Source organism: Pyrgilauda ruficollis, unplaced genomic scaffold (assembly GCF_017590135.1).
Source record: "Pyrgilauda ruficollis isolate IOZ18807 unplaced genomic scaffold, ASM1759013v1 scaffold15, whole genome shotgun sequence".
In the NCBI taxonomy this organism is placed as follows: domain Eukaryota; kingdom Metazoa; phylum Chordata; class Aves; order Passeriformes; family Passeridae; genus Pyrgilauda; species Pyrgilauda ruficollis.
The window spans coordinates 15172242-15194880 of NW_024513654.1; the positions used below are offsets into that span (position 1 = coordinate 15172242).

The 22639-nt window shown below is 39.1% G+C and overlaps 1 protein-coding gene across 3 annotated transcripts in view; it reads left to right on the forward strand.

Annotated features, from left to right (window-relative positions):
- The first annotated feature begins 493 nt into the window (after positions 1–493).
- The window catches only part of BTAF1 (B-TFIID TATA-box binding protein associated factor 1), a 43218-nt gene continuing 21072 nt past the window's right edge, over positions 494–22639 (forward strand). The window contains exons 1-10 of one of the 3 annotated variants that reach the window (XM_041461519.1): positions 679–971; positions 9550–9673; positions 10708–10822; positions 13193–13339; positions 15109–15272; positions 15560–15696; positions 16345–16456; positions 17727–17795; positions 20207–20296; positions 22328–22423. In XM_041461519.1, coding sequence (XP_041317453.1) covers positions 958–971; positions 9550–9673; positions 10708–10822; positions 13193–13339; positions 15109–15272; positions 15560–15696; positions 16345–16456; positions 17727–17795; positions 20207–20296; positions 22328–22423 — 1068 coding nt within the window. In that variant the 5' untranslated portion in view covers positions 679–957. Of the gene's footprint in view, positions 972–9549; positions 9674–10707; positions 10823–13192; positions 13340–15108; positions 15273–15559; positions 15697–16344; positions 16457–17726; positions 17796–20206; positions 20297–22327; positions 22424–22639 lie in introns of all 3 variants that reach the window. The other 2 variants (XM_041461516.1, XM_041461517.1) reach the window with 2 other exon arrangements.

Below are 22639 nucleotides of genomic sequence, written 5' to 3' on the forward strand. Positions count from 1 at the left end.
CCAGCCGTCCCGTCGATGCCTGGAGTGGCTGGCGACGCTTATAAACCCTTGGGTGTTGCCACCCTCGTGTGCCGTGAGCCCTCAGCGGCACCAGCCCGCTGTGTCACAGCCGCCCCAAGCTGCGGGGGCTCCAGAGCGGCGCCCGCCCGCAAGGACGGCGGGGCCGCGCGACCGAGCCCGGCCACAGCGCAGGGCATGCCGGGAGTTGTAGTCCCACGGCCAGCGACTTCGCGCCGCAGCAGCGGGCATGGCCTATAGACGGCGGACCTTGGCAAGAGGGGGGTGCGGCGTTGGTTCGGGGAATACCGACCGCCCTCTTTCGCCGTGTTGGCGGGGCAGAAGGGCCACCACCCAGTGGACATGGAAAGAAAAGCGTTTACTCCGCGTTGTCGTGTCCTTTTCTCCACCCGGGGTTCGGGATTGGGGCGCTCTCCTTTGAGTTCGCCCCCCTCCATCGCCCTGCAGATAGAACGCCCTGGCAGAGGCCAGCGCCCCCCAAGCCGGCCCGGCGGGCTCCATGGCCGATCCTGCTCAGTGCGGGCGCTGCGCGCTCCCGCCCTCCTTGCTCTTAGAAGCGCTCCCGCCATTGGCTGCGGCTGGGCGCTCTTGCCAATCAGGAAGCGGCTCTCATGGAGGAAGGGAATAAATACAAGATGGCTGCTCATATAAAACCAGGCATTGGGCTTCGCCCTGGTGATGGGGGAATCGAGGCTTTAACCCGCGCTCCGAGGGTCCTTCGCCGCTGCCGCCCACGCTGCCGCCGCCTCGCCCGGGGGAGTGACACTCCGACCGCCGCCGGCCTCTGCCGCGCTCAGCCGCTGCCCGCGGATCGCCGGCGGGGCCGAGGCCGGGTGCGGCGCCCCAGGCCCGAGCGAGGCCCAGCGCCCTCCGCCCGGGCAGCACCCCGGCCCCCCCGTCCCGCCGCCCGCCGTCGGCCCGGCCCGGCTCCGGGCGGCCATGGCCGTCTCCAGGTCGGTGGGAGCTGGGAAGAATGGGGAAAGTAGGGCCGAGAGCGGCGACCCGGCGCTCCCGGCTCTCCGTGTGGCCTCGTGCGGGGGGGGGGCGGAGGAGGGCTGCCTGCGTTCCGTCTCCTTTTGCTTCGGGAGCCTGCGGAGACCTCGCCGCGGCCCCGCTGGGGTCTGGGGGGGCTGCGTGCTCTGGCGCCTGGGTTTGCGTCCTGGCCTGGGGTGATTCCCGTGCCCCCTCCCTTCCTCGGGCCGCAGGGGCTCTGCCTGGGGCGTCTCGGGCTTCCTCCTGAATTCGACACCTTCGTTTTGTTGGCCAGTCTTTCCTAGGGTGGCTAAACTACTAGGGAATAGGAAATTATGATACTGAGTCCCAAAAACTGGCGAGAAACCGTTTTTGCGTTTCAGACCCTTAGTTGTAAAGTAACCAAAATAAAACAGGCTTTAATGGAGAAAAGTGATCAGTGTATTCTGGCTCTGCCTCAAAATGTTGGGCAGTATCTGCTTGCACACATGTGCTCTGGGGTGTGCCAGCGTTTAAAGCACTCACAGATACAGAGGTGTGTCTTAACAGAGCTGTTTTATAAAAAATGCTGAGCACAAATTCCTGTTTGGTTTTTTTTTTTCTTTTTTCTTTTTTTTTTTTTCTTCTCTGTGTGTGTGTGTGAAGCAGGCAGGTTAAGCTTCTGAACAGGATAATTGAAAGGAAACCATAAATCCAAATTAAGCTTGTGATAGATTAGCTTCAAGTCACGTGTTATAGTATCTCTACTTCCTAAGTGCTATCACAAAAGTAAATTCTGTTTCAGTAGCTGTGTGTGAATAAGTTTGCAATTCTATGTAGCAAAGTAAAGGTGTGCACATTTATAATGGAAATCCATTTTTTCATCAAAATTAATGGTAGCAATGCACCTTTTAGAGACTTCTAGTAGCAGGTGTTCTATTTTAAGCTTTGTAGTTTCTACAAAGTATCCCTTTGTTTTTTTCTACTCTTATTTTTTTATCAACTTCTTATATGCTTGTTGTGGCTTTTTCTCATCCTTCAAATCTGTCCAGAAGAACGTGGAAGTAGTAAGGATTGCTGTGACAAGATTATCATGTACATTAAAAAAAGTCATAATGTAGAGTAGAGGAGTCGTCTAATTACCTTCGGTCTGGTCAGTCTGCTTAACCAACTTTGCTACTGTATATGTGATATGGGGGCTAACAGGAATATCAAGATAGAGCTTTTCAGCTGTGTGCTGAGGCTGTGTCTGCTCTGAAGGCTGGTTTCCATTTCAGTTACCAAAAAAGCAGCAGTACAGAGATTTAGTTAACACCTTTTGGGAACTGAAAGTAAAACTTGATGTGGCTCATTCAAAACTCAGTGTGAAGGATTGAAAGTTCTGTGTTAGTAGTAGTGGTATGTATTGCTTCAGATTATAGTTGTAGTATCCAAATGTTGCACAATTGAACACAAGGTATTCAATGTCAGTGGAGGTGCTGTAATACTGGTGAGGTGGTAGAGTCTGTTCAGCTTCACGTGTAACTTAGGTAGAAGGATACACATTTTGCAGTGCTGTAACATCTTTACTATTCCTGGTGAGCACCAATGTTTATGTAATTGTAAGAAGTGATAATGTGTAAATTTTGTCTGTCAGTGTCCCTTTGAAGTTAGACAGCAGCTCCTGATAAATGGAGTTTCCTTTCTGCTGCTGGACCATAGGGGCACTGATACAGTGTCAGTGCTGCTTTTGTAAATAAAGATACCTTTCTTCACCTCTTACTTCAGAACATTGAACTTCAAAGCTCCTTTCAGACCGCAAATAATTGTTTGTGCATTTGTGTATATAACCACATAACTATTTTTTGTTCGGTTTTAGTTGGTCCAGCATCTGTTCTAATTCCACTTTTCCTCTAGGTATTTACTTTTACATTATTTTTATGGACTACCATAATATTTCATTGTTGAATGCCTCTTTACCTGTACAAGTTTGGAGAGTGAGGAAGAGGCTGACTCAATTTAATCTTTCTCTAAAGCCTGCAGTCCTTGTGGAGTGCATACCAAGCATTGCTATTAACAATCATTTCATTAGGGGTAGTTCTATATTGGAACAACTATTCTAAAAATAACTTTTTTTGGAAGTGAGGGTTGGAGTAGTTTTACATTCTCAAACTAATAAATTATCAGGTGGTTGTTTTCCCAGGAAAGTTTAGTTTCTGTTTTTTGGTCGATTGAAAACCTTTCTCAAAACCCTAATCTGTTCAGGGAGATGCAAAAAAAACATAGGGAATGCTTTGAAATACCTCCAAATTAGATGGAGAAGTTGCAGCTTTGCTATTAGTAAGGTCATCTCCGAAGTAATTGTAACCTATTGACAAAAAAGTCTGATATTTAGTTCTGCATTTTATATTACATGGTTTGAAGACCTTCTCTAAAACATTTGTGTTGATGCTTCAGAAAACAGACATAAAGCGAAACAGTAGATACCTCATCCCAAAAGATGTTGCAGAATATTTGTACTGTATATGTTCATCTCTTTGGTAGTTTGTGCTGGAGAGACTAATGAACACCATCCTCCAGAAGTAGGGGATAGGTGGGTGGGAAGGTTGGTATTCCTTCTGTGAATGTGCAAACTAATTTGGTAGGACTTAGCTTCTGTCACCAATCTCTGCCACTTACTTCATCTTACAGATGAAATAGTATAATATTTGCATAGCTAATAAAAAAATCCCAATGTTTTTGATAGTGGAACTGAGAAGGAAAAAAGGAAGTGAGAAGTTTTGCTTCAGCTTCATTCCTGCAAAGTGCATGATCCAAGTGAACAATTGCAGTGGCTCACTAGTGATCTTCTGAGATACTTCAAAAGGAAAAGTAATACTTCCAAGAGGATGACAATTCATAGATTACTCAGGATGGTAGAGTTTCAGTAGGTAATAAAATGATGATAGTCCTTCAGTATCTACTAAAACTTTTTTTCCAGTTTCTTAATGTGTTCAAAGGCAACTTGTGTTATTCTAACACCAAAGTGTTAATGCCTTTCTCCTGGTTTTGAGTGCCTTTGCAGTATGAAGGAGAACCAATGTACTTGTAAAATGTAACAAAATTAAGAGGCTGGTAAGGTGCATTAAGAGTAAACAATTTTATTTTAGTTGGTGTATCCTTTTAAGTTCTCACTGAAGTACCTTGAAGACAACCTCTTCAGAGTATGTTCAAGATAGTTCCTTACAGAAATACAGAGAGCGTAATGTGCTCCTCTTGCAACCCATTCCTGGTTTGATCTGTGTAAGATTAGTACTGTTTTCTAGAGTTTTCAGTGGTTTTGTTTACTTGAATTTTTGTATGACTGGTAATGTGTAGATTAGGAACCTAGTTTTTATTTTAAAATAAATAATGTCAAAAGGCTGTGAGAGTAAAGCTCCTGGGAACTAAGCAGGCCTCTTGTATTGCTCTCAGCTTCTGAAGTTCAGGGCTGTGACTTCCCAAGAACAAGTGGCTGCACTGGCTGGCATCATTACTTATGTAACATTTCAAATTGAATACTGCATCAAAAATCTCTTATGTGTACTGTATACCTTTTAGAATTTTTTTGAGGTTATCACAGACTTTCTCTATGAAGCATTCTGCTTTTAGCTTCTGTGGAAGCTATTACTTCATGGCTGCTCTTGCTTAAAAAGCAGGAGTTAACCTGAGCAAGTATGTGTTCACTACTGCTTAAAGGCCTGTGCCCAAAGCATTAGAATAGATGTTCTATAACCAGTGTGCTTATGGGAGTTCAGACTCAAAGGTGGGGAGAATAATGTAACTCTTCCCTTATTGGGGAGGTTAACTTGAAGACCAGAACAGTGGACTGCCTTCTGTGCTGCTCTATGTGGGAGGGCTGATACAGTCTTAGGAAGAGGGAAAGCAGAGCTAGCATGTGCACTGCTGCCCAAATGAGATGGAGCTCTCAGTTTCTCAGACACACTTTTCCTTCTAATGGATTGAAGTGAAAATTGAAAGTCAGGATTGTGTGCTGATAAGAATGCCAACCTGCTCTAGCAGATGGAATTTGAATAGTCATTGAGGTGTTCACTTTGTAACTTACTGATACACATCTTGTGTTAGTCTGTCCTGGCAGCTGCTTCAAGTTGCAGTTCTCACTCACAGGTTTTGTAATGTAATTGGTCACATTTTGGGTGCATTGTTAGTTGTAGATACATATGTAATAGTTAACAAGTAAAACTTGTACAGCATAAAGTTGTAGGTCATACATGAAATACACAGTCCATATGGAATTAATTATACTAATTTTAGCATTTGGTTGGATTCCATATGCAGTGTATAGTACTGTGACCTGGTGTGGTCATGGAGCTGTTGTTTCATTCCAGATGTTCCTTCAGCTGCTGTGTAGGAAACAAGATTTCTTCATCGCCCACAGTCCCACCTTCATAACTGTTTGCACACCTAGGAGAAGTAAAATCACAATCCAGTCTTTGTGTGTCATTGCACTTCTGGGTTTTGTTCTGAATTCTGTTGAGTGGTTTTTTTATTCTTACGGGCTGATTCTATATTTGAAAGTTGCTTATTTGATTACTTAACTGTTCATGTGAGCAAGTGTTTAGAGCTGACCAAGCTGGGATTTGACCAAATGATGACAGCAGAGGGCTGTCAGGTCAACAAGAAAAGTCAGACTCCATTAGGACTTAGGTTGAATTTCACCCTTGTCAAGTCTGAAGTTTAATTTAGGGATGTTTTCAAGGTGTCTGGGCTATTTCTGTATTAAGAAATAGTGCCTGGGAGGAAGTTTTCTGAGTGTTGGAAATCTCAGCTCCTAAGAGGATTCCCTTGCCTTCTGATGGGTGCTAGGTAGCAGCTTTTCAAAGAGCTCTAGGCAAAGCTTGGCATTACTGTTCCAGGGACTATGCCAGTAAGGATTTTTTGTACAGTCACACAATTTTAATGGCTTGGAGGATATGCTAAGTATTGAGGATATGTAGTTGCATGGTGTTCATACCAGATGGCCTTTACTATTAGAGGTTGCTGTCAGGACAGTTTTACATGCTGGGGCACAGAGATGTAAAGTCCAAACAGATTGTTTCATGGGCAGCAGTGATCAAGTCACTGTCCCTTTTATGCCTCCACTCACTGAAAGTAACAAATGGGAAGTTTCATCCTCTGAAGTCCTGTGGGCATCCAGTCCAGTCAGAGCACTTACACTGGGACAGTTGGGATCTTTATAGATTGCAGCTGCATGTGTGTGCTTTTGGAAGCATTTTGAAGAGGCTGTTGCTTACACCTGTACCTTGGCATTAATTATCCATCTACTAGCTTTCTAATGCCTCTGGAGCTGAAGGGCTCTCAAATCCACATCATCCTGTTTCCACAGGACTGCCATAAGGTTCACTTTAAATAGTATGACAACTGTCCCTTCAAATGGAGATCAGCCCTCTGTTTGGGGCAGCAGCAAAGATCTGCAGATTAGCATGAAGAACAGAACATGTCATTTATTTTCCTCCTGTGCCTGGGTGAGGGTTATGTCTAGCTTGGTTTAATGCTGAGTGTGCAAAACTGGTGACCAGAAGATGGAATCACTGTGGTACCTGGAAAGTGCCACCACTTAGTTGTGGTGGCTCTTCTGTAGGTGAAGCACCTCAAATGATACTGGATGTCTGTTCTTAAGCACCTGCACTGATGTCTGTGTCAGAAACATTTCTAATGGACTATATGGACATTTCTAATGTTCATAATAATGTACAGTTATTTTTCATAATAATTTATAAACATTTTTTGTTTTAATCTTTTTGCCCCCAAAGTATTCCTTGTGTTTCTGTTGTTTGCTTGTGTGTTCCATAGGCTTAGAACAATTTTTTTGACAGAATTGACATATTTAATAAAAAAATTAAACATTTTATCTGCATTGTAGAGCATCTCACTCTACCACATTGCTTCACACTTCTGGGAATGATGTGAGGCACGTGGTGCCCTGCCTACAGCACTGTCTAGCATGAGAAGCAGAGAATCACATGCCACTAGAAAACTTGGTTCTCTTTGGCTTTAGTAACTTGTTTAGAGACTGCTAATTTGTTCTTAAAATGAAAACCTTGTCAGAACTTAAGAAACTACTTTTTAAACTGCAGGTACTCAAAACTAATTTGTTTGGAATTTTTAGTGGTTTTTTTCATTCTTAATGAAACTCAGACTGAAAGCTTTAATTTGAAAAACAACAACCACTGCTGATCATAGACAACTTTTTCAGTGCTACCCTTCCAACTCATGCAGAATTCAGGCTCCGCCATACTCTGCTGCAGCAGCACCAACACTCAATTTGAAAATCTTAATAGTTCCAAGATATCAGTTTGGGAATTCTACATCCTCTTGCGGGAGGAAAAGAGTGTGACCAGGACTACTGTTAGTCAGATCTTGTTGGCTGTGTTCGCTAATCCTGTTTCCATGTATTTTGCTGGAGTTGAAAGCTGAAACCTTCCTGTAGTGATGTCAGACAAGTGAAAGATTTTTTTGTTTGGTTTGCATTTGTGTGTAAGTTAAGCAGATTACAATTTAAAATAACAACTGCCAAACCAAGCACACTGTAGGTTAAAGAAAACTCAAGAAAACCAGTTGTATTTTGCAGGTAACACAGCTTCAGAAAGTTGTGGGTTTCAGGAGTGAAGGTGTAGTGTTGTAACTACGTCTGGAATTCAAGATGTGTTTTTGAGGGTAGGCTGACTTAGTGGTTTCCTCCTGTTTTGACTCATGAAGAGTTCTAGCTGGGGAAGTGGTCACAGTTACACATTGTGCTTGACTTTGAGATAAAAAAAGATAATTTGATGATTAAAGGAGCGTATGATACTAAATGGCAAACTTGTGTATGGAACACCGAAGTTTCACAGAGAGCTGAAGAATGAAAGCTGTAAGAAGGAGCAAGTTGGAGCAAACAGTGGTTCTTTTGAAATCCACTGTGCTTTGTATTGAATAATAGTGACTGCTGCAAATCAGGTTGGGTTATTACTGTCAAAAGTACTGGAGAAAAAATACTGGTATGTTTCTCATGACTAGTCCACTATCAGGGATTCAGAAGTGTTGTATCTGTGAAGCTTTTTTCTTCTTGACTGTCTGATCACACAAAACTGCTGGGTTGCATATATCTGGGGTTTAATTTTTGTGTCTTTAAAACAAACTTACTAACTAGTAAATCATAGTAATTGAAACTCTAGTTTTATCTAACAGGATTGAAATAAGCTCACCTATTTTAGTAGTAGGAAGAGAATTATTTCTAGGATGGCAGATAGCAGAATTGTGTCTAAAAAGTTATAATTTTAAATCTAATGAATACTTGATCTAATACCTCCAGTTATGAGTATTTGGGTTTTGGTATTGCCTTGGTCCTGCACTGCAACTCCTATTGTATTGTGACCCATTAAGGTATACTCAGGATTAAGTGCTGTTTAAGCATGCCAAAATCCAGTGATGCTGGAAAGAGGTTTGTTATTATTTGAGCTAATGTTAAAGGCAATTTACATGAAATCTAATTAGTAGCAACAGACTAACAGGGACAAGGCATTTGTCCTTTCCTGTGTGTGCTCAAACCAAGAATGTGTATTTATGAAGACAGGTTGTCCAGGATACCTATATCTTTATTCTGCCAGGCTGGTCTAGGTGAGCTTCACTGTTGTTCAAGGTCTGGTTTTGTATTGTTGCAGTTCTTGGAGGAGTACTTCTATGATAAGGCTGGAATGAACAATTTTAATTGCACTGTGTGAACAGGTTCTAGATTCATATTCAGTAATAATGTCATACTGCCCAATAACTAAAGCATAAACTTGGCACTCATTGAGAACTCTGATCCACCCACTGATAGTGGAGGGAATAATGAATACTTCAGTCATAGATTTGAGTATCTAGATAGTTATGTGAATATATACGTAAAGATACACTTTATTTATCATTCAATAACTAAACAAGGAAGAAATTAATTGGTCTACAAATAGATGATTGAAGTCTTTCAGTAAATACAGAGTTACTGTGCAAACAAATCTGCTGGTTAAATCCCTGTATTTTGTGGGTAGAGCAGAAGCATCAGAGGACTTCCAAGCTGTAAATACAAGAGATTTGGTTTTATGTATTCTGGGTAACTAGGGGAAAAGATGTGAAAAGTAAAAATTTGTCATCCTGGAGAAGCAGAGTTTGGTGTTACAGATAACAGGCTGTGAGGCAGTGATGCCAGTAGAAGTGATAATGCACAATAGGAGCAGCTGAGTCCTCTGCTTTTTCTATCAAAAAGAATTTGATGATCACTTACAGCGTATTTGTGTTTCAAGATTGAAAATGTTCTATCACAGAACAAAGACAGGAATGATTGATTTTTTTCTTGTAACTGAAGATTTTTTAAACTAGCATTTCTTACAATTACTTTTTTTTGTTATCAAATTAAATGTGCTTTTAGAACAGCTATGCTTAGTATTAGAAAAATAATACATTATTCACCCTGCCAACTGACAGTCTTCAGGCAGACATCTCTTCTCTTTGAGTTATATAAACTGAAAAATGTGGGGGAATATTAATAGAAATGGACAGCTGAGCTATGAATAGCATAACTTTTCGGTTTTTGTCAATCACATTTAGGCTTGATCGTCTCTTTATTTTACTGGACACTGGTACAACACCTGTAACAAGAAAAGCAGCTGCACAGCAACTTGGGGAAGTAGTGAAACTGCATCCTCATGAACTGAATAATCTCTTATCTAAAGTAAGCATATGTTTTTCCCTAGTACTTTAATGGTGAGAATCAAACTAGTTTAAGGAGGTGTGCTTCTTTGGGAAGAAGAAAATGCATTGTGGTCTTAGGTTTTTCAAAAGTAAGAGAATGAAGAAAATTAGGGGCTGCTTCTGTTAAAGGTACTGTTCTGTCAGCTTCTGAAATGATTATGTAAGTGAGGTTTCATATTCAGCATTTGCTGTGAGTTCAGACCTTCTATAAAGAGAAGCTCTGCTGCCTTACAAAGATTTCTGCACTTGCCTTTAAAGTTTATTACTTGTGTAATAAAGCATTAAAAAAGTCAGAGACTACATGTCTTTAAAAGAGTTGGAAATTGGGAAGAATTTTCCATTAGCTTGAGACTTCAATCTGACCAAGTCTAGTAAAACCAGCAAAAATAGTCTATCTGACAGATGGAGATGGCTCAGTGACCTCAGTTCTGTTCTTACTGAACCTGTGTTCTCACCACAATTGATGCTGTCAACAGAGTGGCTGGGGAATCATGTGTATCAAACTGCTTTCAGAGAAAGAAATAGTTTTTCCAGATGTGTGACATAGTGATAAATTAGTTTTGAAGAGCATATATTGCTTCAAGTGACCCATGTTGTATCTCTTCTTGGGTTAAATGACTTCAGGGTTTTAAGGTCTGTTAATCAATTTTGAATGCTTCCTTGTAGGAAAAAACCCAACAAACCAACCAACCCAAAAAATAAAAACATGTCTCAAGCCTTGTTCAGTACCTCAGTACCTGGAGGAAATCAAGCTTCAGTTCAACTGATTGTACTAAATATATCTTACAAAGTCTTAAGATCTGGCTCTGGCAAGTGTTCTGCTAAGCACTGAGCAATATAGAGAAGGCTGGTGGCATTTCTTGGTTTGTTTTTTTTTTGTCCTTTGTATTTTTGTTTTGAATGTTGTATTAATCCGTAGCATTAAAGTAATTGTGTTTTCATAGAGCATAACAGCTGATGGATTTTTTGAAAGTACATGTTAAGCAAATATTTATTATTAATCTCTCCTTCAAGGTGTTAGTGTATTTAAGAAGTACGAATTGGGATACTCGAATTGCGGCTGGCCAGGCTGTCGAAGCGATAGTGAAAAATGTACCTGAGTGGAATCCAACTCCAAGATCAAAACAAGGTGCTCCTTAAATTAATTGTGTATAACTCATTGTTTATCTTAGGCAAACTGTCTGTGATATGAGACTTTTCAAGGCATCTGTGTCATTTGGTTTTTTAGGAGTGTAAACTTTTATTTACACGTAAGTTGTTTGGAGCAGTGTGCTAATAATGCCAAGGTCATGGGTTCAGTCTCTGTATGGGCCACTCACTTAAGAGCTGCACTTGATGATCCTTCTGGGTCCCTTCCAACTCAGACTATTCTATGATTCTGGAAGTAGGACTACAAGTAAACCTTTGGCTTTAGATGATCCTGATCAGTTATACCTGACCTTTATTTCTTCCAGAATTCCTGTGCTTGTGCTTTGTACTCTCATAAAGCTTTTATAAAGAAAAGGAATAACTAGTAAAATGGTGATATGTTTAACCAATCAACTTTGTCGTGATAGTTTGCAGAAACTCTTTTGTTCACTGTTCGCTTAATCTGAGCACCTTTCTGAGAGAGGTGAAATGGCAGTTTGCTCAAGTGTGTTCTGTTTCTTTTCATCTGAAATCATCGTATTAGGGATGTTAGTTTCTGTAATTGTTAAGTTACGTACTAAGTGATTTTGTCCAAATCCATTGGTACTGTCTGTGTTCACAACTTTGTGGCACGGGTTCCAGAAATTCACTGACTTGTTTAAAAACAGACACACGCACTCCCTAAAACAGCAACAATGAAACTCACATCTGTTTGAGATGATCTCATATTTGTTTCACTTGATGCCTCCCAGTTCTGTTGGCTTTGAATTTGACAAGCAAGTTCTGCATTTTCATTGTCCATTGTCTTTATTTTTGTAAGCCATCATATTTGCTCTCCTCCAACAACTTCTCTTCATGTTGAAGATTTGCAGTCTCTTCAGTCTTTCCTCACAAGCTACTTTGTCTTTTAGGTAACTTACTTTTTCTCTGTGCTTTCTCTTACTTGTGTCCTCCTTGAGATGCGCAGAGCTCCACACAGGCTACCTACATCTCTGGAGTACTGAAATTTACACATAGCGACAAAATGATGTGCTTTGTCCTGCCATCAGGGTCCTTCCTGGTGAGACCCAGTACTTTGTTGTCTGCCCTGGCTTTCACTGCTCAATAAACAGATGAATAAAGCTGTCAGAAATGCCTCCAAGATTTTCATTGAATGCAGTGTTGTGTAGGCATGGTTTAGGTTATTCATTTTACATCTTACATACTTATTTGTCCATTAGTCTGTTCTGAGAGTCCTCCTTAGATTCCTTAGTGCCATTGTGACTTTGGGCTACCCGAAAGAGTTTAGTGTCACCTGTGTGCTTGCAGAAGAGTGCCTTAGTGAATGTCTTTTCCATCAGTTGAAGGATTGGTGCCCCAGAGGACACCAGAACTAATTTCTACCTTTCAGTTTGTAAAAGGATGTTATCCCCAGCTCTGTGCTAACCTGGTTCTTTTGATTTATTCTTTCATATGAATCCTTGCCAAAAGCTTTTAAATGTATTAAGTTCACTGGATGCCCTTTATCCACTTGTTGCAGCTCTTTAAGGACATTGATAATCAAGTTATTGAAAGATGTTTTTATCCAGAGCAATTCTCTTTCCTAGTGAATAATATTTATCCATATACTTAATAATACAGTTATAGAATCATAGGATATTTTGAATTGGAAAAAACCTTAAAGATCATCTAGTTTCAATCCCGACTACCACAGGTGGGGACTCTGCTACTGCATACTCTATCTTACCAAGGATAGAAGTTCATTTCACTTGTCTGGTTCAAGGATTACTTTTAGCATGTCTTTTGTACATGGAAGTTGGGTAGCCTGTTAGTCTTAGAGTACAGCATCCTTTTAAATGCATTGTCCAGTTCTGGCATGTCTGCCTCTTGGATTGTTAATGAAATTGAAAAGAAAATTGTGTGTTTAAGAAAAAGGTACTGTTTGAGAAGAGCTCACAGCTAGGTGTCAGCAGCCCTTTCTCCCATACCTGTTTAGACACTCTCCAGGTTCCCAGCTTTGGTTGCTTGGCTGGTGGGGATGTGCAGCAGTGTTGGTGTGCTTGTGATACTATTTGTGAGCCATGTGCAGTTCAAAACTGTAAGCTGGCCCTATGTGTACAGAGAAGGCCTGGTGGTAGGTCAAGATTTTAAAAAGCTACATTTATCAAGGGAAAAACATTAATTTTGTTTCTTTCTATTCAGGTACATTTAGTGACCTATTTCAGTTTGTTTTTGAGAAAATGGAGTCTTTATACTTGGAATTAAAGTGCTGTATGTCTGATGATTCTTTCGAGGAGAGATATTAGATCTTGTTTTTCCTTTATCTTCTGCCAGAATGTTGAACAAAAATTTCATCATGTTGTCCTTAATATTATTTTTATTTCCAACCTAGAACCAGGCTCAGAAAGTCCTAATGAAGATTCACCTTCAACAGATCGGTTGCGTTTTGATAGATTTGATATATGTCGGTTGTTAAAACATGGTGCATCTCTTCTTGGATCTGCTGGTGCAGAATTTGAAGTCCAAGATGATAAATCAGGTATCTATATTTTACTCGCAGACAAGAAAACTTAGTGATTTGAAAAAGTTTATGACAGAAACTATTCCCCAACATATGGTTTGTATTTTCTTCCTCAAGTAATACAATTTTTTAGGAGGGCTGTATTGTTTATCTGGGTTTTTGCCATAACAGTCTTACTGCATGTACAGTGGGGAAGAAGGGGTGGAAACTTGAAAAAGCATCAAAGATTTCTGTAGACTTCTTTAAAAGGAACAGGCACTATCGCTGGTTGTTCTTTACCTGAACATGTTCTTTACCACATACAAAAGTAGGATGTGGCTTATTTAAAAGCTTGAAGGTTTCAAGTACAGAAAGACTGCATGAAAAATACTGTGATAAGACTGCCAAAATTGGAAGATCAAATACCAGTGCCTTTGTGATGTTTTTTGTTTCAAGTGACTTGTCTAACATTTTTCTGTAATTTTTTTAGCTGAGAGTTGCTTTGTCAGTGTAATGGCACTGAATTATTTTAATCTAAGCAATTTTTTTGCTATTACTGTACTTCCCTGTTCTTAATTCCAGGCTAGCTACCAGTTTCTGCACCAAATTAAATGATGCTATTGATAAGAATCTGACTGTGTAGCCCTGATTCCTTTGTTCCCTGTGTGTGATGGGCTTCTGTGCAGGGTACTCAGAAGATAAGTAGCTCAGCAAGGAGCAGAACATGTGGCTGCTGAAACTTGAGCAGTGTCCTGTCTCTTCAGGCTGGTTGCTAATTTATTGCTTGCCATCTTTTAAGCTAAATTAATAAAGTGGTGTACAAGTTTCACCTCATCTAATGAAACCCAACCCTTCAGTTCATAGAAGCCTGATGTTTATTCCAGTGTCACATGATTTCACATAAAAAACTTAAATAATTAAAATAAATAAGAAGTACAATATCAAAAAAATAAGAAAATGAAACAAAAATCTTTAGTTGCTGTTTTTTTTAATTCATGGGAAAATGTACAGTCTGCTTTCTCTTCTGTGTTCTGTAGCAACTTCCCTTTTCAAGTAAGTAGACAACATGAATGAACATAATGTAACTTAATCTTTACAATTAGCAGTCTTTGACAATTATTCCTGAGATGCTGTTAGAAATGAAAAAATATTTTTTAAAGAATGGAAGTTGCTTGTATTTGCTTGTCAGTTAAATGTTTAAAAAAAATGTACTGGTATAGAGAATATTAACTACTAGTTGCTACTCAACCTGTAGTTGGTGTACACCCCAAAATCGTGTCTATATTGGTCATCTACTTAAAAGTTTGTGCTGGTAATTGAAAAAAAAAAAAAAAACAACAAAACCTCACAACACCAACAAACCAAAACAACAGAAAATCATCTTCTCCTTACTGGTTTCTGTACTGTGCATGTAAAGAGTGAAGTCTGACAGCCCTACCAGCTGCAAGTTTTGGGTTGCTTGGATGTTTTATTCTACTTGGATGCTAAAATCTTATATTTTTAATGTAATTGTAGGTGCTCCCATAGCCTAGGTGTTCTATAGTTATGTGTTGAAACTTCACACATTCTTGAGGTGGCATCTCTTAATTTCCAAAATGAACCTTGCTTGATCACAGTTGAAGTACTTGTGTAGTTACAGTAGCAGAAAAGGTCTTCCTGGGTATCAGTGTGATTTGTTTTAGAAGATTGTATTAGCCAAGTACAATTTAATCCTGTAAATTTTGGCTTTGGTATGTACATTCAGCAAGTTGTCAGTAAAATATCTGGTTGGAAATCTGACACATCTTCTTTTAAAATCCCTCTTTAAGGTGAAATTGATCCTAAAGAGAGGATAGCACGACAGAGGAAACTGCTGCAAAAGAAACTTGGCTTAGATATGGGTGCTGCAATTGGAATGAATACCGAGGATCTGTTCAATGATGAAGATTTGGACTATTCTCCTTCTTCAGTTTTACTAGTAAACAAACAACCTGTAGGTAAAACCTTGGGCTATTTGATTGAAAGGAATAATACAGTGGGTTTGCTTTGAGCTTCTGTGGTTATAATATTTCTATTTTAAATAAGATTATTGGCATCTAATGTGGTGTGCTTTGGCCTCCTGAGTTCTTACATCCCATAGTTGCCTGTTAGTATTATTTGATGTCAAGCTGCTGAAATGTTTGAAATGAAGGGTTGGGGAAGTTGAGAGCATTGTGGGTTTGAGAATTTTTCAGGACTTCCATCATAAGAAGAATTGACAATGAATGACTTTTCTTTCAGACTCTTCAGGCTGCTGAGTTAATTGACTCAGAATTTCGAGCTGGTATGAGCAGTAGACAAAAGAATAAAGCCAAAAGAATGGCTAAGCTATTTGCAAAGCAAAGATCCAGAGATGCAGTGGAAGCTAATGAGAAGAGGTATAATAGTGAACTGGTTTCCTTTTATTTCTGTTAAGCTGGGATTGTGATTTGATTTATCTGTTGAGAAACTTCCTACAGTCTTTGCATCTTAAATCTCTTATGTGCTAATTGTGCTGATGGTGGAAAGTTTGCGTGCAGTGCTTGTTCCCAGGAGAGCTTTGTTGAGGACCCAGCTCCAGAGGCATCTGGACATAATGGGATGCTACAGCTGAAATGTGTGGTTATTAAATATGGCTTGAGAGTAATGCGTGAAAACAGGGCATTTTAAGAAAATGAACGACTGAAAATTTAATATACAATTGTCTGATTTGTGCTGTGTTCTTCACTGTAGTTTATAATTCCATATTATTGTATCTACTGTGTTCATAATGAATGATGAACAAAATTCTTGATGTTATTTAGGAATTGCTGGGTTTCTTGGATAAATCTGATACGGATTGTGAATTTGGGACAGCATTCTGCTGTCTCCTCACTGCATTTTTTGTTTTTACATATAAACTCAGCGAACTTGCATATTTCAGTGTTAAGCCTCTTTGTTTTGTATTCTTGCCATACTTTATTGTATCTGAAGACATCAGTTGTAGATGTAATTACTTCCCTTAAAGCATACTTCAAGTTCATAAACATGTACTTGCTCCTTCTCAGCAATGACAGCACTGATGGGGAACCAGAAGAAAAAAGAAGAAAAGTTGCAAATGTTGTCATCAGCCAGCCTGCCACAGATTCAAAAACATTGGTAGAAAATGCTCAGGAAGAGGTATGAAGTATTGTTCTGCTGTTAGAGGGAGAGATCATTCAGTTTTTCAGCAGAGCAATTTGAAACAAAATTCCTTCATGTGCCCAAATTCTTTAGTCCATTTAGCATTCAGGGAAGTGGCATGAAGAATGTCATGGCCAGCTTACTTTTATACATAATGAAGCAAGTGAGCTTCTAACTGTGTTACAGCATTGAGGAAGAAAACACATTTAATCCTTTGGTAGCAGTTTGTGACCCAAATTAACACGAGTAGGTGGCTACAGGTGTCAGACCTGGGTATTAAACTGGAAAACTGTGCTAAACACTTACATGGTAGGATTACAGCAAGCCACAAATAATTTAATCTAAATGCTTGTTTAATCTTTATTTAATCTTTGCTGTACTTTAATTAGGCTTAATTTAGAATTAGATTTTATCTTTAATAGTTGAAGATTAAAACAATTACCTTAGTCTTGGAAAAAACTGCATTTGTTTCAACAGACTGAAAAGCTAAAAATTAAGAAATGTTAAACCAGAATACAAGTGACACATAGAAGTTTATTTGAGAAGACTTTATCTAGATACATCTGTATCCTACAAAAATAGTTTTCCAGACATAGTTTAGTAATTAAATTTTTATTTGCATAAAAATGGTTGGAAAACTAATCTGAAATATTAATAACTGCAGGCTGAATAGCTGCTGGTTTTTAGCTGTCTTTCAGTTGCTCTGTGTATGTGATGATGTTAACTTACTAATGGTAGTAAAAATTCCTTTCCACAGCCAAGTCAGTTTCCTTGTAGAAAATTTTGGGATAGTGAATATGCTTTGGTTTTCAAAAAGTGGAATGTGTTTGCAAAAGGGTGCTGTTTATTGCTAGATTCACTTACCCAATTTTGTTATGTTTCAAACTGAGACTTACCTATTATGTTCTTTAAAGGCAAAGTTCATAAACTTAAAGGATCACTAGATGGAATAAGAAACTCTGCTTAATTTTCTTTAGCATGGTTTCTAAAGGAAAGGTGAATTTCAGAACATTAAAATTAATTCCCATAGAGACGAGGTTACACTGTTAACAGAAACTTCATAAACTTCTTGAGAGATCCAGTGCTAATTGGTGAAGTTTCTGAGCTGGGCAAGATTATTTTTTCAATTCTGTCCAGTAATGAAGAAAAGTACTTAAGCTTTTGGAGTTTTTTTATGCCATTTAAGTGTGCACAGACAACAATATAAGAAATGTTCATGATTCCTTTCTTTTTTAATCTCATACTTAATAATTTTTTATGGATTTAGGCAAATGAATGGCCTCTGGAAAGCTTCTGTGAAGAGGTGTGCAATGATCTCTTTAACCCTTCTTGGGAGGTAGGACACATGCACTATTTAAGGTGGAGCTAAAAGTTTTTTAAAAAGGGCTTCAACAGAAATGCAAACATTGTATGTGTAGAACTTAAGAAAATTTTGCCAGATATCAAAACTTGTATCATTTGTGCATACAGATTACGTAGTCAAGGCAAATTTGCTACTAGCAAACGTGAGTGTTGTTTAGACTCATTTAAAGGGGAATGGAAAGCATGTGTAATATATACTTGTGGAGAGTGAGAAAGATATGAAAAGGGGTCATTAAATAAGTGTGAATTATGGGAGTGTTAAAATTCAAGCAAAATAAAATCACATCAATCTATGGTTAAAAAGATTAAGCAGTTAAACTTGGATTCATCAAGACTTCGAGGAATGTTTTGTGAATCTGTTGCTGGCAACAGTGGTATGTTTGTCTAATGCTATGCTGGTGGAAACGGAAGGGGAGTCAATCCTTTAGTAACTACAAAAGCTGTATGTTTGGTTGCTTAGACCGTTTATTTTCAAGATTCAAAATGGTTCACTCACCTTTTTATTCAGTCCTTACACAATTTTCCACAAACTTTGGTAGAAATTTCTGGTAAAAATATGCCATAGCTGATAATGATCTAACTTCCTTGCTCAGAAGGTAGACATAACTGTTGTCAGCCAGCTTCATTTTCTGAAGTTGATCTTATGGAGGGTTAAATATTAGCAGCTCTAACATCCTTATGTGTATCTGTACCACAGTCTCAGTGATGTCAGTATGGGCAGAGCCAGCTTGCTCTCAAACTTGGAAGCAGAAATAGATCATATGCAGCCAGCATAATTATTTTGGTCCCAGAAAAAGAATCATTATATTTGTGTGGCACATCACTGCATCTGAGCTAAAAAGCCTCACCTTATTTGAAAGCAGGCTGTTTGCAGTTGAAGGCCAAGTCCAAATGTCTTCTGGTATGTGGATGTTCTCATAGCTTTCTTAGTACATTTCATATAAGGCACATATATCTTAATAGGGGAAGTAGATCAATACAGAATCATTATTACAGTATGTTCTTGGTGAAAAACAGGCTAACCTGCCTCAAAATGTATGTTTAAAGTGGCCCCTTGGCAGCATCTTGCAATGTCTAGAGGTTACCTGGGTGACTACTTCAGGCTGCTTGCCACACTTACAGGCAGCTGAATTCATGCAGGGTGAATCCTACTACCAGTATTGCCTTTATGCATTTGTGCCTTGCTGATTTGTGTTTGCAGAAGCTGAGACATTAACTAGCAAAGTCTCCTTCTTTTGACTTGTAAAATCTAGCTCATGAGCCATTTTGGACCAAATAAATTGTTCGTTTATGAACAGTTAGGATTTTAAGACTAGACTCTCTGGCTATTTTTTATTGGCTTGCTTATAGCTTTAACCAGCAGGCACTGAGCTGTACATAGGGGACACATATGTTTGCATTTCATGTAAGATATTCTGGTGAAGGGAGGAGCTACCAAGTACTCAGTTCTAATTGTTACTGCAGTGAAATGCAACAATTTTTTGCTAGCAACAAGCATGTATATGAACTGCTATTAAAAGAGTTGATTCTCTTCTAACTTATATAGAGACCTCTCAATGAGAACCCAGTTCAGAACTCTGCTTTTGCAACTTTGCCTGTCTGTTGAGTGAGCTTTCCTTGAGAAGCCAATTACTAGTCCAGTTAGGCATCAAAAATACCAGAAACAGGTGTGTCTTTAGCACATCCTTCTGCTGATCTTTTGTGATTTCCAGAACTCTTCCTAGTGTGTTCAACTGTTCATGTTTTGTGAGAGCATGTGAGTGCCTATAATTTGCTTTCCCATATCGTTTATTCACTTATTTCTAAAATCCAGTCAAGCAGGGCAGGTTTGTAAGTTACCCAGAATAGTAATTCCCAGAATTTTGTTTTGCAGCCTCCAGAATACTCAGTGAGGATCCAAACTCTGTTTAAGCAATACAGAGGAGTGATAGAAAATATTAAACATGAAGTGCTTGAAACTATAATAATATTGAGTGCTTGAAACTATAATAATATTGATTTGCTTTAGCTTATAAACTTAATAAAAACAGTAATGTCTCCAAACTTGTCTTTGACAACTAGTGCCATATAGCATAGTGAGGTAAAAGTAAATGAATGTTGGCTACATTACTGCAAATATCATAACCTGTTAGAAAATAGCAGTTCTTAATTGCTTTTGTTCATAAGCTGGCAAATACTTGGGGAATAGGATGTTGATTTTTGGACAGGTGAATATTTTAATAGATGATTTGATGTAATAATTCCCATGAGTCTGAGTAGTGCTGGTTCTGCAGCTCTTGAAACATCTCTGTTCAAAATACAGTAGTATTATTTCAATTTTCTAGCATGGGTTTTGACTTCTGTTCCCTAGGATTTCAAAACTGACTTTTTATTTCACTTTCTTAGGTTCGACATGGTGCAGGTACTGGACTGAGAGAGATACTTAAAGCTCATGGCAAAAGTGGTGGTAAAATGGGAGATAGCTCTTTAGAGGAGGTAGGTTTCTAGTCATGTAGACTTAATATTTTACTTAAATGAAGTTTAGAAAAGAGACTTATTAAAATACTTTGCCATAGGTCTGTGATGTGGGGGAATATAAAGACTTTTCTGCTCAGAATCGTCTGGATGACATCACTGTATGCACTGATGAAACATTGTTTTTAAAAGGCCTATGCAGAACCCAACACTACTGTATAATTAGCCATTAATATGTTTGCTGTGTATAAAGTTATTAAACATTAGTTTCCATATTAGAATATACTGTTTTCATGTCCTGGTAAGGCTGTATTGAAACAAAATTGACAAGTTGATTGTGTTACTCTGGTAGTGTCTCAGACCATTTAACTCTATTTGCTTAAATAGTAAGAGGACTCTATCAACATGGTCTCTTTATTATGAGAAAAGGAATTAAAATAGTCTTCTTAAAAGGAGAACAATTGTTTAAAAATATCCTGACTGTAATAGCTTGTTTACTAACAGTGAATTTCATCCAGATTCCTACTGACTCCCCTGCTGTAGAAACAGGTGGAAGAGCTTGTGGCTTAGAGAGTTGAAGCATGAGATGCAAATCAGTGTACTTCAGCATACTTTGTAAATAGAGAAAGCAAAAACTTCTCTTTGTCCTTGCTTCCCTGTAGAGTAGTATTTGTTCCATGGAGATGGCTGGGTGGGTGATAACACAATCTGCAATCATAAAATACTTGAAACCATTCCTTTACTACTTATGGAAAGTGTGTGTACTCCAGCTGGCTTCACAGCCTGCTGTGTATACCCTGTGCTGGGTATAATTCTTTGGCATGTATGGGAATATGAAATCTAGAATATGCTTTAAGTTTTGTCCATTAAAAGGGTAGTTCTCAAGGGAAGTGGTGACCTAGTAGGCACATAGTGGAAATGAGAAGGGTGATGCCTGAGCAATTGTTTTTATGGGACTTCTGCTCTGAGATAGAAAATTGAAGTAATTGGTCTCTAGCAGAGGCTGGAGCTTCAAGATGAGCTTTGATAAATGTGGAGAGATGGGTCTGAAAAAAAGCTCCTTTCACTGGGTCTCCCACAGTAAGGTACTGCTTTAGAGTTTTACTTGTAAATATGCTTCCAGCATATTAGTTAACTTCCTAGAATGTGTTGCTATTTGTCAGTATAGAATATCTGAATTACTTTACTTTGTGCTGTGTAGGAATAAATTGTCCCCTTAAAAGATGCTCTCAAGCTATTATGTTTCATCTCTAGCAGACAACAAAGCATCACATAGTCTTTGTCTCACTCCCTCCTTTGGTGGTGTGGGGAGGGTTAGGGTTAGGGGACAGTCAGGAAAGAAATAAAATTCATGGGTTGAGAAAACAAGTTTCATAATTGAAATAAAGTAAAATATTGTAATAATAGTACTAATTGCAGTAACAGTAATAACAATAATGAAAAGGAGAGAGAGAATTAAAATCCAAGAAAAACAAGTGCTGCACAATATACTTGCTTACTCTCCTCTGATCTATGCCCAGCCTGGCCCCCACTCAGCTCCTTCTGGATACCTCCCCCAGTTTATGTACTGGGCATGACATTCTGTGGTGTGGAATGTTCCTTTGTCACCTATCCCAGCTATGCTTCCTCTCTTTTTGTGTACCTCCTCACTGGCAGAGCGTGAGACATTCAGAAGTCTTTGACTTAGGGTCAGCATAATGCAGCAGCAAAACATCAGTGTGGTGTCACCATTATTGTTATGCAGACTCCACAGTCTGTACCAGCTACTGCGAAAAAACCCAACTCTGTCCCAGCTGAAAGCAGGACGCTAGCCTTTTGATAAAGGTACTGTGTTTTTAGAGAAGAAAACATCCAGGTTGTGATGTTTATAACAATCCAAATGAGATGAATTAGTGCTGACTACTTGGCCTGAATTGTCTCTGCAAGAGAACTGTATTGAGTCAATGTGAACATTTGTTGCCATGTCTATTACAGATTTCAGCTAAAGTAAGCGTATCAGAAATGCTTTATAAATAAATGTAGTCAAGGTGTTCAACTTTTCTCTTCTTACAGATGATTCAGCAGCATCAGGAGTGGCTAGAAGACTTGGTTATTAGACTTCTTTGTGTGTTTGCACTAGACAGATTCGGAGACTTTGTTTCAGATGAAGTAAGTTTAAGTTACCTTTGCATGATCAGGTAGATCAGCAGGCTTCTGCTGGAGATAACACTGCAGGAGCTTGGCTGTGCCTTGTATAGTGCTACTGCATGTGCCTGTTAGAACTGCTCAGAGATGCTTACTAAAAGGTAGCTGATACATGAACTTCACCTTGTTTGTATAGCAGTTTGATCATCTGACTTTCTTAAAGTCAAATTTCATACAGAA